A 15,913-nucleotide genomic window follows, 5' to 3' on the forward strand; every position below is an offset into this window, starting at 1 on the left:
CAAAAGTCAAAATAGCTATTCTCTTCATTCCTTTGGAAGCCTTTTGGAGAGGGAGGGGCCAGTTTCTGTTATTGATGATGTAATATGACATTTGTAAAAACTATAAAGTAGCACACTGAATTAGAGGTTTCAAATCTAAAACCATTTAGCTAGGTGAGTGACCTTGACCAAACCACCTGACTTCTCCAGGGCAGTCTAACTCCATGCATTTTAGCATCAGTAGACCAAAATGACCTCCAATGTTCCTCTGTGCTCTAAACTTATGTGACATTATGATCAACTTCACCTGCTTATGGCTTTAATTAAAGAATATCTTCTACTCTACGGCAAGATGGCAGAAAATTCAATCCTAAATTTTCACAGCTTTATTAACATTTTGTATTAAGTTATTGTAAACATTTTAGAAGTGTTTTTTTTTGACACACACTCTGCTAAACAACCCCAGTGAGAGTCTGGAAAACATTAGTGAGAGAATAAACAATAAATTGTCTTTTCACAGAAACAAAACATTTTGATTTGTAACTTTATATAAACTACATCCTTCCATTGTGTAACCTTCTACTAAAGAAAAATAAGACGTACACACACACCTAAAAAACTATTTGAAAAAGAACATTTCCATTCAAAGCTAAACATGAAGGATGCCTGATACTTAATTTAACATCTTTATTAAAACAGAGGTGGCTCCGTATCTTGAGAGTTTAGGTGACTTTTTAAAATCTAATTAAGAAGGATGGTGGGGGGTGGGGGGGCGCCTGGGTGGCTCAGTGGGTTTAAAGCCTCTGCCTTCCGGCTCAGGTTATGATCCCAGGGTCCTGGAATCAAGCCCCCCTATTGGGCTCTCTGCTCAGCAGAGAGTCTACTTGTGATCTCTGTCAAATAAATAAATAAAATCTTTAAAAAAAAAAAAAAAAAAAGGATGCTAGGAAACAAAAAAGGAAAATGGTATTCGGGGAGAAATGGAAATAAAAGTTTTTAGCACCATTTGCATATCTAAAACGTGTTAGATCAGAAGAAAATGATCACAATAATATTAACAAAAATACAGGAAATAAGTGTGTACAATTATACACAGAAAACATAAGAAATACATCAAATGTTAGCAGTCGTTAATCCTAGATGGTAACATTTCAGTAATTTTTATTTGCTTTACACTCTTCCATCCTTTTTCAATTCACTATATTAAGCATTCCAAACTTAGTGTCCAGAATTTTATGATCAGGAGGACTTTTTAACATGTATACCTATTAGCTCAATTTGTTCATAAAGGCTTTTACTTGCAAAGCGCTGGGGGAGGTACTGAAAAATTTTCAGAAAAACACACCTTCTGAGGATCAACTGTTAGTGAACTTTTTGGTAGTGGGAACAGCACTCGGAAAACAAGACCAAGTGCTTCATCTTCCCCCGTGTTATAAAAGTATCTCTGATTTTATAGAGAAAACAACTGAAGAGGAAACAAAGATACCCTATACCTTTAAAGCTATGGCAGTCACTCCAATTCATCAGATTATCCAAGTACTGGGGTAAATACGTATAAATGGATATATATATATATATATCCATATATATATATATATCCATATATATATATATATATATATATATGGAAATACACAGCTTCAAAATAAAAGCTGTCAAAATGTAGGGCTATAAGAAACCTATCAAATTACACTGCAAGCTAAGTATTTTAAAGTCCTCTCATGCTAATTCTTTTTAATTAACATCTCTATTTTTAAAAATGTTAACTGAATCCTAAGAAAGCTCTTTAAAATACACATTAACTAGACTCATTCATTTAACCTGAATTTTGAAAATAGTACAAAATGTTCATGATTACTCTAGTTATAAAGAACATTCCAGGGCGCCTGGGTGGCTCAGTGGGTTAAGCCTCTGCTTTCGGCTCAGGTCCTGATCTCAGGGTCCTAGGATCAAGTCCCGCATCAGGCTCTCTGCTCTGCGGGGAGCCTGCTTCCTCCTCTCTCTCTCTCTCTCTCCGCCTGCCTCTTTGCCTACTTGTGGTCTCTGTCTGTCAAATAAATAAATAAAATATTAAAAATAAATAAAAATTAAAATTAAAAAAAAGAACATTCCAAATTCCAAACAGAACAGCAGTTAAGCAAACTATGGTATATTAATGACGAGTAACTCATAAAAATATCTATGTGGATGTTTGTTCCATAAAAATTTAAGACACTGGTCTAGATTATTTTCATAAAGTGAAATGTGTGACCATCACAAAGTTGAAAATACTTTCACAAATTATGAAATCCAATCTTGTTTAAGCAATGAATTGATTATGAAGAACAAAATTATACTTAAGAGTTTATTATAAAGATATAAGAAGTCTCAATGACACAGGAAATGAAGTATAACTGGCCTTACAACAAGAGGCTGCAGGGCGCTGGGTGGTTTGGTTGAGCTGTCCAGCTCTTGGTTTCAGCTTAGATCATGATCTCATGGATCAAGGGATTGAGCCTGGCAGCGTAGGTATCCCGCTCAGCAGGGCAGCTGCTTGAGTCTCTCCCTCTGACCTTCCCCCCCATTCATGTACATGCTCTCTCCCACTGCTCACGCGCTCTCTAAAATAAGTAAATAAATATTTAAAAAAAAAAAAAAAAAAGGAGCCTTCATTCAAGACAAACTGATTCCTGGGACTACAAGATCTCTGGCCAGCTTTTCTCCTCCTCTTCTCTCAACTAGTTGCTTCTGTTTAAGAATTGGCACAAATCAGCCTACTTTAAAGACCTAAAGCCTATCACGTACCTTTAAGTGTGCTTAAAGGGGTGGTATCAAAATTCTGGCTGGTCAGTCATCAGCACATATATTGGCTGGCCTTGGGTTAGGTGCTCGCCACTGGACCAGTCAACACTGGGATCCTAAAAATTTACCTGCAGGAGCCATTCTGAGACAAATAAATACCCCCAAACAAATCTCACTTCTCATAGTTCTCACAAGAGAACATCAACTGATGCCAATAGTAAGAGCTCAAAGAAACATCACATTTAATATACAGTTATGATTTGTAAATTATTACAGGATAGCTATAAATTAGATTGACTTTCAGATGCACATGGCTTTCTATTTGTCTTTATATAACTTCATTTGTGAAATGTTACTGGAAGGTTGCAAACATTATACTTGTTTTCCTATTTACCTTCCTATAACTTAATGTGTTTTTTAAAAAAAATAAGACCTCAGACTGTAAAAGACTTAACTTACCAATTAAAAATAAAAGGAAGTAACACAGGAAGAACAAATGAAGACTTTGGGATCTAATCTTCTAAAGGTATTAAGACTGATAAAATAATTTTAAATTTTTCTCGCTTATGAAAAGCAACACAGGGGAACCTGGGTGGCTCGGTCCATTAAGGATCTGCCTTGGACTCAGATCATGATCTCAGACTCCTGGCTGGGGTCAAGCCCTGCTTTGGGCTCTCTGCTCAGCAGGGAGCCTGCTTCCCCCTCTCTCTCTGCCTGCCTCTCTACCTACTTGTGATCTGTCTCTCTGTATCAAATAAATAAAATCTTACAAAAAAAAAAAAAGGCAATGCATGTTCAATGTGAATTCCTGGAAAACACAGAAAAGTAAAAATATAAAAACAAAAGACACCTGAATCCTAAAGCAGAGCTAACTGACTGTTAACATTTTCTTTCCAACCTCTTTTTTTGCACATATTACCAGAAACAGGCTCATATCTACACAACTTTTCTATGAAGGCTGTTACCACAAATCAGCATCACTAAAACTGGGATAACCGGACACTATACCTGATGTGACAGAATTCCATCCATGAGGTGTTTTTACCAATAAATACTGAAACCTAAATCTAATCAAGCCTTCAAATCTAAATCCAAATTTACAGGAAACACATTTCAGACATATCTAGAGTATCAGAAATTCTACTGAACAACCTGATCTTCTCAATGAGTAAATAGTATGACAAGAAAAAGAAAAAAAAAAAGGAGGCAGGAAAGGCGGTGTTTAAAATTAAGACTTGGATACATGACAACCAAATGCAATACACAGAAGACTGAACAGCTAAAAACAGAAGTACAATTAGGGAAATTTCAATACGTTAAATATTAAATGATATTAAATAATTATTTTTGGTTTTAAGATAATGACATTATAATTATGTATAAAGAAAATGTCCCTTTATTAAAACAAGCTCAAGTATTTAGGTTTGAAATGTTTGCTATCCACAATCCATTTAAAACCCAGTAGCAAACATACAAAAAATAAACAAACGTGATAAACTGCTGTGATTATTAAATTTAAGGATATGAAATTATATTTAAGTATAAAGGTTCATTACAGTATTTTTATGACTACTTGAAAGCTTTCATAAGAAGTTTTAAACTTTTTATCTAGTAATTTGAGTCACATTTCAGTTAAAATAAACAAGCTTTTGCAAGTAAGAGGAACCCTCTTACATTTAATCTTCTTTTAAAACAACTTTTAACAGTTGAAGAGAAAAGTAAGATTCATTCTGTATTAACGTTAACCACCTTCTCCTCTGAAAGGCAGCTAGGACTCCAATGAATGGTCCATCAAGGTTAAGATCCAAAAGCACAAGAAAAAGAGAGGGCAGAAAGTGCCTCTGAGAAAATAAAAGGGTGCTTGCTAACAGACTCTCCTCACAGAACACCTCTGCATGGTGAAGAAAGGTCTTACCTAAAGGAAATTAAAAGGTAACTAATACAGTAAACCAACAAAAAAATTACCAGCACTAACAATCACAAAATACCAAACTTCAAGAACAAATCAAGTTTTCCCAATTCCTTATATATATTTGTCCACTTACAGAAACATCTTTTCTTTTTGTTCTCAGCTGTCACACATATTCAAAACCTTTAAGGCCAGAAAAACTATCCAGGAAATCACCAAGTCCTGCTTCACACTTCATAAACAAAAAAGGGTGAAGCGCAATGATGAAAAAGATTCATGGTTAGTCTGCTTTTAATAAAATACCCTACAATCTCTTTTTTGGAACTAAAAAAAATTTGAAAACACAACTACCTGCAAAGACAGATGAAAACCCCACTGAAAAGAGATCCAAGATGAAAACCATGGAATTATAGGAGAAATTATCGGAGTCCTATAAACGCAATCAACATTTACTGGGCCATCATCCATGCCAGATCTTGTTACCATGGACATAAAAATAAAACAAGTATATCCTCAAGTAATTAAACCTACAGTTTGGGAGAGAAAAAATACACAAGCATAAATACTATGTAATGTGATATTACAGATAAGCACAAGCTTCAACAGTGGCCTGAAGAAGGAAGGTGATGACCAACACGGACCTCAAAATCAAAGACTTCACAAAAGTAAAGACTAACTGGAGACTGCTCCACAAACGTGAGGGAGAACAATACTCTGGACAGAGCCTGTGCAAAGTCTTGCAATAGCTTAAAACGTTTGGGGAAATGGTTTCATGTAACCAGAGCGACGAAGAGAAATGAAAAGGAAGGCATTGGATTTTGGACTTTTTCATCTACATAATGGGAAAACATGCCAGGTTCTTTAACCAAAGGAGCAATAATACCAGGTTTGCATTTTACAAAGGGTAGTTCTAGCAGCACTGTGACACTAGTGAAAAGCAGGCCTATCTACAGACTAGTAGAAAAAAAAGAGATCATCACCCAAAATAAAGTAACTATCCAAACCCCAGACCTCTCCCCCTCAGTAACACATCCATATAACCAAAACCTACTAAGTTACCTTTTATTAATTATCTTGAAAGGACCTAAAAATATCTAACATACCTAATGAAATCAGGATCCTCCTACTATCACTCTCCCAAACACCCCAAGTAAAACACATGTGGTCCTCATTCAAATATCCAGTGTTTCTTTTTTTAGCTCAGCGCACAGCACCACTGTTCCTCCAGTTACCTAAGTCAGAAATCTGAGAGACATCCAAGATACCTTTACTCTGCATAAGCTTATCTAATAGACCACCAAGTCTCACTGGCTTCATCCTCTAACTTTTTACCATCTCCAATACCTCAGACCAAGCTGTCACTTCTTGCCTGGACTGGAACAACTGCCTAATTCATCTCTGTTTCCCCCCCCTAATATTATCTGATGTTGTCACCAGAATTATGTCGTTTTTGTTTTTTTTTTTAAATATGTATGTGATTATCACTCCATTCCCTCTACCTCTACCATTCCCCCCACTTAAAATCCCTCAGTGGGTTAGGATAAAAACAAAACTCCTTACTCAACCAACAAACCAGCACAACACTCATGAGATGTTAGTTTAACATGTTAATTAACATTAAATGTTTCATCCTCCCTGCTGCCACAGGACCTTTGCAAATACATGCAACTCCTACTGCATTTTCCTTTCTTCTTCACCCAGGAAACTGCTCATTCTTAGAAAATCTTAGTTCAATTGTGTCTTCCCTTTCCAGACCAAAGTCTTCTATTTCACATTTTCATAGCACTACACACTACTTACAGCTACATCTCCTCGTTCTGATAACCAGATTGGTGTCTATCTCTCCCACTGGACTTGCCTCATGAATAACAAAGATTCTGTTTTATTCAAAACTGTAGTTCTAACACTAATTCAACACTTATTACACATAGCAGAAACTCAAATCTTTATTGTATAATTTAATGAATTAAAATGAATATATTTAAAAGCAGAGTTGTTTTAAAAGAGATTCAAGAGTTATCTCTGGGATGTAGAAATACAGATTTTAATTAAAAGATATACAGAGTATTTCTGGTATAAGCAATCATGATGCCACAGAATATTAAAAATATGGGAAGACTAGTAGGCTTGGGTTATTTAAAAAAAATCCATTTGGGATATACTGACTTTGATATGTCTGAGTAAGAAGTGCCTGGGTGGCTCAGTCAGTTAAGAGCCCAACTCTTGATTTCGGCTCAGCTCATCATCTCGGAGCTGTGAGATGAGCCCTGTGTAGGGCTCCTAGCCTACTTAAGATTCTCTCTCCCTCTGCCCCTCCCCCACAAAAAGTCTTGAGTTAAAATTCAAATCCAGACAGTCAATAAGCAATTCTATAACTGACTACCCTGACTACCGTAAAGTCTCAATTAAAATATAAATTTGGGTGTGAACCAACATGGGCAAAGAGAGAGCAAGGAAGAGAAGTCATCAAAACAATGAGACTGAACAAAGAGATAAAACCAAATCAGAATCTAAGAAACACTAGCAATTAAGAAAAAGCCCACAAATGAGACAATTAAGACAGCAAAGAAAATTAGAAGACAATTACACAGAAGTCAAAAGGCTTAAGTTTTTAAAAAGAAAAATTGTTAATAATGTCAAGTGCCAAAGAGAGAAGCATTGGAAATGCTCAATGCGATCAGCAATCAATAAGCAGTGACAATAGAAGCAGTACTACAGTGGACAAGAGGTGAGAAACTGGACAGTGAACCGGGACAATTTTTCCAAGAAGTCTGACTGCAAAGGAAATGAAGGAGAGAAAGGGACAAATACCAGAAGAGGCTGGGAGTCAAAAAAGTTGTTTTGTTTGCTTGCTTTTAAAATGAAAGACTTATGTGTATTTGTATGTTTAAAGGAAGAAGCCAGTGGTTGAAAACATGAGAGGGAAAATATCCAAGGAAACACGGTCTAAGTATGAATCATGAGGGATTTTACCTTAACCAACAAAAAGAGAACAAACAAGCTTGGATATGAGAAGGGTTTTTCTTTCTCAGGGTGAAAAGTGTGGATGTGTGCAGATGAACAGGTGTTACAAGAGAAGACAGCACATCACAGAAGGGATTAAATGCCATACTAAAAAACAAAAACAAAACAAAACAAAAAAAAAACAAAACAAAAAACGGACTTTTATCCAGGGGGCAATCAAGAGCTACTCGAAAGCTTTTAAGGAATGAAGTAATAAGATGTCTGTAGCCCAGGAAAAGGCTGGGGAAATCACCCCAGGGATCTGATGAAGCCACTGCAAAACAGGAGCTGATCTGAAAGACCTAAAAGTGTGCCAAAGAGTAGAACTCTACATCCTCACTTGGACTTCTTAGTAATGTGCTGCTATTCAAAGATGCTCTGGCGGACACATAACAGTTTCTTCGTTCCTTAGAGAGCTTAATTTTCTTTATTGGCTGAATACTGCTATGGGCCACCTTCAACACAATGGTTTTAGCCTACTGTCCTTTCTCTGATTATTATGAGGAAGAATACTTTGACAATTATTTTAGCATTTTCTAAATTTCTTTCTTCCAACTATTCTCCGAAACTACAATACTACTATACAAATAAATTGTGTAATACAACTAGAAAAAATTTAATTATAATAAATTACAGTGCAGAAAAAAACATCTCAAATTTCAAATCTGAATTCTAGGTCAAATTACTGCCAGTATTTAAACAGATCTACCTCTTTTTCTTTACCAATGCAACAAAAGAGCTACCTTAGAATTCATTACACCCTTATAAAAGAACCTTCATATGTTGACAACTGTATAAAACAAAAAATTTTTAATAAAAGAATTACTTACAAAAATGTATTAAACTGGTATCCGTTTCTCCATAATTGTGCAAAGTGCTGATAATTTCTATCAAGATGACTGTTACGCATATGACAGAAAAATTCACTACCTATTCTCAGAATGATTAAATGAGTCCCTCTTGGAGAAACCATCTTAGTCAAATGTTGAGTTCAAAAGAATTCAAATAAGCCTACTGAAAGGTAAGAGAATTTTGAAAACTATCCTTTAACAGACTTAAACTAAAAATTACAGATGGTTTAGGGCAAGTGAGAATGAAATGACTTTATAACATCATCAAACTAAGCGTAAGGAGTTTTGTGGATTCTAAATGAGTTAGTGTTGAACAGTGCACTGGAATACAGAGAGCTTTCCATCACAGCAAATTATTTACACTTGACTAGAAAAATAACATGAAGGAAGGAACCAAATGACACCAAAGGTCGCCTCTCCTAATTCATCCTACCCTCCTGTTTCCCAATCCTCCCCATTATCCCCCCCCCCCTTAGAACAGAAGCACACAGCAAACCACTGAAGTATAAGCCATACATTCTTTTACATCAGTGGTTGAGTAAACTACCACTCCCTTGCCCAACCCTTTTCTCCTACTCCCTAAATGAAAATTAACCTCTTTCAAGAAACCTGGGGCGGGGAGCATCTCTCTTCATACCAATCTGCCTCTGTTATAGCACCTACAAGCCTTTTAGGTCGCCCTCACTAGTCTCAAGAGCTCCTCAAGGGCAAAGATAAAACCTAAAATGTTTCACTGTTTTACTGGGTGCTTTTCCCATTAAACTACAAACTGTAAATCTCTCCCTGCTTTGTTTAGCACTGAACCCCCAAATATAAACTTATTATTGCTGAATTACTCAGCTGAATAATCTTAATACAGGGATGGCATAAAGCTTTCAGTAAGTGTTCACTAAATAAGTGGTTCAACTGAGTATGTCTCTATAAATTTTTCAATGAAATATTTTTTGAAGTCAATTTTAAAAAGTGGTTATTGATGTCCAAACTTTTAAAAATGGTCCTTGGGAATTACTTTCATCCATAACACAAGAAAAACCTGTTCTATAATCATGACTAATAACTCTACAATACCTAAAATAAGTAAAACATATGAATGTTATTGCGTAGGGTTCTGAGTTTTTTTAGCTCGCTTCTCCACTACTATTAGTCTCTTACTGTGGCAACATTACAACTTTTCTAGGGTGAAAACTTCAAATTCCGTGGACATTTCCTGGCCTAAAACTGGTTTTAAAGGCTTCTAAGTCCCTAACAGCAATATACATATGGTTATCCAGTAGAGATATTTCCTCTGTAAACTCAGCCTGTCAAAAAGTAAAAGTTCTTTTAACTTCTCAAAAGAACACAACCCATTATAGGGGTTACATTAAATTCCTCCAACCAAAGATAATGGCTATCTAAGGTAATTTCATGATTCCCCAAAGTGGTTTTTTTTCCTTTCAGCTAAAACGATATGAAATGCCACACACACAAACTTGTTACAATAAAATACATTTAGTGCTTCTCAAAATAACTGAGTTGTCTTAAAACTAAATCCTTACTGAAAAAGCAGGCCCCATTTCCATTCAAAGAAATTTGCAAATGTACTAAAAAGCTTGCAAAATAAACTAGCTATACACTATTACTCTAATACCAGAAGACGATATTTTAAAATTCCTAAAAACTATTTAAAACGTTGCCTATGGAAAGCAATTGTTTCTCCTTTGGACTCAATCTTCTACAACGATAAAGGATTTATCTTGTTGTAAGCACTGAAATGGTTACACATTTCACAAAAACTGCTCTCATCGTAACTGCTGAAATTGAAATACAAGATAATGAACCTTCCAAAAAGCGAATCACTTTACACTTGAAATTAAGACAGGAAGGAATCTTTCCATTTTGGATCGCCACACGCTTTCGGTATTCGTAAAAAGAAGCCAGTTTAACTCTCTTCCCTAAGATACCCTACATACTGAAAAACAAATGGGCCAAAGAGCCCTTCAGGATTCCTGAGGGATCACCAAATCGGACTTATAATTTGTCAGAGGCATTGCTACGAAGTAAATGAAGGGCGCTCCAGAGCTGAGTGACACCTCATCAACCTTCTCCTAAACCGCAAACGTAGAGGCAAAAGTCCCCAACACTGAAAATTCCGCTGCCGAAGAGCTAAGCTAAAGAGCTAAACAAGAGCAAACACCAGGACTGCCCGGCGCGGAAGGTGAGCTGAAATGTCATACGGGAGGACCAGGAAGACATCTACTATTAACCTACTACTATCAATTCCCGGGCTGACGCATAGCTTTCCTGCCCGCACGCGCTTGGGTCTCTGCCAACACAACCGGGTAAGTCATAACCACAGGACTTCACGGGCTTCTCCGCCTCCCTAACGCTCCTCGTACCTGACAGCCGAATTCTAAACAAGGCAAAAAGGTAGGCAGCAACCCCCTCCGCAAGGGCCGGGGGCCGGCTCCACCCAGCCCCTGCTCGAGACGGAGGGGTGGCTCGCTCTCGGAACCAAGTCCAGGGCCGCCGCGCCGCCGCCTCGCCTAGCCTTGCCTCCCACAGCCGCTGACAGCCGGCTCCAGCGACCGACGCACTTACGCCACCCCCAGACCCCCCCCTTCCCGTCGCAGACCCGAGCACACGCTTTAAGGTCACCGCCCACCCACACCCTCCCAGACAACGCCCGACCGCCCCCGGGGGCCAAGGACAAGAGCCAGGCGCGGGCAGCAGCGCGGGCAGCACCCGGGAGGCGCCCCCGCGGGACCGCAAGATGGCGGCGGCGGCGCCAGGGCCGGGCCCCTCCGCCTCGCCTTGGCCGGCGCGCGCATCGAGCCGCCAGCGGGCAAGGGAGGGAGCCGGCCGGACGCAGGGCAGGCAGGCCGAGGGCCGGAGCGGGGAACCGGGCAGAATGGAAAGTGCCGGGGCGTGGGGGAGGGGACGCTCACTCGCGGCCCGCCGTCGACCTTCCCTCAACGCCCCCTACCCACCCTAAATCACGCCGTCCGCCCGCCCCAGCCGGGCAGCAGCCCTCTCCCAGCCCACCTTTGAATTTGAGGTCTGTGGGCGGGTCGAGGACCAGGATCTGCTCGTGCTTCGCCATGGCCCCGGAGGCGGACGCCATCGGAGAGACAGCGCAGAGCGGGGGCGCGCCCGCGGCGGCGGTTTGCTGGCTGGGGGCGGGGGACGACGGCGGCGCCGGCTCGGCCGAGCTCTATGATGGGGCCAGCTCACGGCTCCCGAACCCCCGACGCCTGCCGCTCTGTGGCCGGGCCACTGGGCCGCCCGCTGGGTCAGCAGCTCTGGGTCTCACAACTGACTCAACCCCACACCAGCCGCCGCGGCCACGCGCACTGCGATCCTCGGCAGCCCACGTGACGGCCTCTGCGTGCCTACGTGCGCGCCCTGGCGGCCAGGAGCCCCTTGCGCTGGTCCCGCCCTCGAGAGCTACCCTGCGCGGCGCCGGCTGGTGCGCCTGCGCGCTCCGGGCCTCGAGACCCCCTCGGAGTTCGAGCTGTCAAGGGAACGGGCGTGCACAGAGGGCGGAGCGAAGCTCGGTGGCACCGATGCGGTACACACCGCAGGGCAGAAGGGCGCAATCCTCGGTCACGTTTAGCTCCAACTACGAAATTGGAGAGCCTGCTGTGGCAGCGCATTACCGTCTTCCGAGTGGGAATGCCTAACAGAAGGCAAGAGTAGTCGGGCTCACTCACTACAACTCCCAGCATACCAGTGGGACCTGGTCCTTTTGCGGCCCTGCGCGATGCTTGCTGGGAATTGTAGTAGTGGCTGTTTGTGGGCGGGAAGGCTAATGAGGTCCGTTGGAGGCGAATGGGGTGGGGCGCGCTGACACTCCTTTTTGGCTTTCAGAGAGCGTCTCCTCTGCGCTGAATAGGAAAAAAAAAAAAAAACTTTTGAAAACTGACCTGAGGTCGCCCGCCTAGAATATAAAATACACCCTGTGGAAAACAGGCCGGGATTTGTCAATTTGTTCTCCATCTAAATCTACCCATCCCTCTATTGGTAGGGCAGCATTCTCGGTCGTATTCCAATCCAACGTCTCCTGCTTCCTGAATTCAATCCAGTGATGCAAAAGCAGAGGAGGAAATACCGCTCGTTTAGGAAGCAAACCCGCCGTTGGGGAAATCTGACGAGCTGGAAATAGAAGTCAAAATCTACCGCGTTCAGTTGCGGGCGTCTGTTCTTCGGTTTTATTAATGATAGACCCAAACCGAAACAGTTGTCACGTTGCCGTGTTGGACATGAATCCCATCTGTATCATTTTATGGATAGCGTGTAGTAATCCGAACCGAATGAGGAAGATCTGTGAGCAGAGGTGCTGACAGACCTTTAACCGATTGCCAGGGTACTCGGGGACAGGAACATCAAATGAAACAAATGAATGTGCCGTAAATAAACCTGTACGGTACTACTCAAATTTTAGTCCCTAGGACGCACCAGAAAAGAAAGGACATGCTGAGGCTGCTGCCATGAAGGAACAGCGCGGTTTGTCTTGAAAATAAATGAGCAAGTGGACAGTAATCTAAGTGTAGGCATAAAGTCCCAAGTTCTCTAGCTCAGTCCATGCATGTCTCAGGGCCCATGTGGGGATAGCTCTCCAGAGCAGCTAACCCAGCGTCAGCGGAAGATTGTACTACACCAGAAGAATGTATCTCAAGCCGTGAAAAACCTCGGAGGGTAGAAGTGCTTAAATAGTCGGGAAAAGTATTTTCTAAATTTGTCTTTCCTTTGGTTTATTTTTATTCACAAAATTTATTTTGAAATATCAATCATCATCAAAGGAGAATACAAAAGCCTTATGTTTGTCAAGAGACGGCTTAAGGTTTTAAAAAAAAAAGTTAAGATTGACAATCACTCCAAAGGATAGTGTCTCACACATCCTTAGCTGTGAACTGACAGCTCTAAAGCTGTCACAAACTGCATTTTTTTTCTTTTTTTTTTTTTCTTTTTTACTTGCCTAAGAACTGTTATCCATAGGCAAATTAATTAGCCTTGGCTGAACTGGCTCCTCCACAGCTAGATGGGCATTTCTCTTACCGGAAAGCATTTGGGAATCCCCAGTGAGGGGACAGCAATTAGCAAGTACAGCATGCTGGGGAAGCGCCCCCTCACTCGCAAACGAAACAATGGCTACCCATTCACTATGAATTCAATGGGAAGTCTGAACTGGATGTATTCCAGTTTTCCAGTCTATACCATGAAGAAACTTCTGCCCATCTTAAGTCATTACCTTTGAAATGGACTTTTTGTCTTTTCAATATTGCTTCAATTATCATATTGCCTTAGAACTATAGGAGAATTTAAATATCTGGTAATCTAAGAATCCATGAAACATCTTTGGAATAATTCCTCCATTACTATTTTAGAACATCGCCTTAATGATGACTCAGAGTCCTCCTGAATCATTTATCCCTTATTAACTAGTATGCTATTTTATGCTTTGGTATTTATTAATACCTTTCTTCTAGCTCAGAGATCTTTACAAACATCATCACACCCTTCTCAGAATTACCAAATAACAGCAAGTTTTATTTTTGCTTTAAATATGGGAAAGAAAAGACAAATGAAAGCATCTCATGGCAGTAACAGAGCTAAACTTTGGGGGAAAGTTGCCCAGTTTTCCATCCCATGCATTTTTGTTTTTCCCAAAGCCGCAATGAAATGATAACTAGAAGTGATTAAGATGATCTAAAATGTAATTGACTTATGTATCATTTAACATTTAAGTTAGGAATGGAGAAACATGGAGCCAAATATCCATTCTTCTTCCTATATTGTATTAACAAATACATAGAGTACATATATACATATATAGTAATACTCAATGTGTGTGTGTGTGTGTGTGTGTGTGTGTATATATATATATATATATATATATACATACATACTCAAGCATATTTCTGTGGTTACTAAGAAGTTTTTATGAGTCTAAGAAGTATGAAGTCCTTGAATATTATGTCAACCCACTGAATCACTAATGCTATTCACCTTTGGACAGATTATCTCACAGGTTTGGCAAGGATTAAAAAAAAAGTTACCAGTACAAATGGTAACAAAATATAACCATCTCCATAGTTAAACATGTTAAGCTTTCCTCTATTAAAAAGTACTCTGTAGTTATGAATTTGTATGGGATCAATCCACTGTGTAATACAACTCAGTCAACGTTGAAATGGGCATACTTGAAATAAACATTGAGGCAATAAAGCGTATTGAGTAAGAGTCTGAACGCTGGGTTCAAGTCCTCTTTATCACTGAATGGTCGTAGCAAACTTACTTCACCTCTCTGTGCCTGTTCTACATCTGTAAACTGGGGAGAGTAATAATACCTACATCTGAGGTTTGTTGGGAGAATTTCAATGAGTTAATTCATGTGAAGAGCTTGGGGTAGTGCCCGGAGCCAGCACTGTTACCTTGCACGTGTTGAACGTTAGATTATTGCTGTGTGCCTGGTACTGCGGAAGCTGCAGGTGGTTTAGTGGGGAGCCAATAGGCATGGTCTCTGCTCCCACAGGGCTACATTCAAGCAGGAGAGACAAACAGGAACTCTCTCCTTTGCAGCTAGGATTCTGTACTTTATTTGAGTACTGAGTTTGAGTAGCAAGATACATTCAGACGAGACTTAAAAGTTAGACGCGAGATGGAGATCAGCTTTCTGCACCTTCTGGCTGTTTTTATGTTGAGGCAAAACCCCCAAGACTTGAAGTTTTCGGCACCAGCATCCCAGCATCCATTTACTAGGTTCCTGGATATCAAGAGACAGTCAGTTTGTTGGAGGTCAACGAAAGCAGTGGCCCTTTCTTGGGTCCAGCTTCCTGACTCCTGGGTCGGAGGCAAGAGGTGCAGCCTCCAAGGTGGCAGCTGCCCAGGTGGGCCAGTTCAGTCCTGCCCTGGAGTCATTCCTGGGGAGCCGAGTCTAGAGGCTGCTCGTCCACCCCTCCCCCCAATGTTATAAACACCTCATTCCCTTCATTGTGTTCTTGCAGCTTATGATGTCAGAGTACTGCAGAGTGAGGCATCAGGGAAGCCAAGAGTGGCTCAGGAAGGAAGTCGATAGGGCACAAATCTGCTGAGCTGTTCTAGAAGGCAAGGACTGCAAACCATTCTCCTGCCCTAATAATAAGGATGCCGGGGGTAAAACAGGAATGAAGCAGAGTCACTGCACACCAAGAGATCTGTCTAAAACAGAGTGACACAATGGAGACTGATAGCTCACTAAAAAATGGGTGAGGCCAGGAGGTATCACAGGGATGCAACGTCACGTAAAGGGGGATTTGTAGGTGGCACTTACTGTGTGTAGCTTATTTGTAAAACTTCAGTGAGAAATACAGATTCCAACAGAAGGCAGATGGGAACTTCACCAGATAAAATCAAGGCTGGAAGAAGAGTTAGA

The 15,913-nt window shown here is 40.6% G+C and overlaps 1 protein-coding gene across 2 annotated transcripts in view; it reads right to left on the minus strand.

The window, feature by feature from the left end:
• Positions 1-11,850, minus strand: part of VAPA (VAMP associated protein A) — a 40,500-nt gene extending 28,650 nt beyond the window's left edge. Inside the window, exon 1 of one of the 2 annotated variants that reach the window (XM_046024644.1) lies at positions 11,545-11,850. In XM_046024644.1, coding sequence (XP_045880600.1) covers positions 11,545-11,623 — 79 coding nt within the window. In that variant the 5' untranslated portion in view covers positions 11,624-11,850. The remainder of the gene's footprint in view (positions 1-11,544) is intronic. The other variant, XM_046024643.1, reaches the window with a different exon arrangement.
• Positions 11,851-15,913: the final 4,063 nt, after the last annotated feature.

This window comes from Meles meles, chromosome 12 (assembly GCF_922984935.1).
Source record: "Meles meles chromosome 12, mMelMel3.1 paternal haplotype, whole genome shotgun sequence".
In the NCBI taxonomy this organism is placed as follows: domain Eukaryota; kingdom Metazoa; phylum Chordata; class Mammalia; order Carnivora; family Mustelidae; genus Meles; species Meles meles.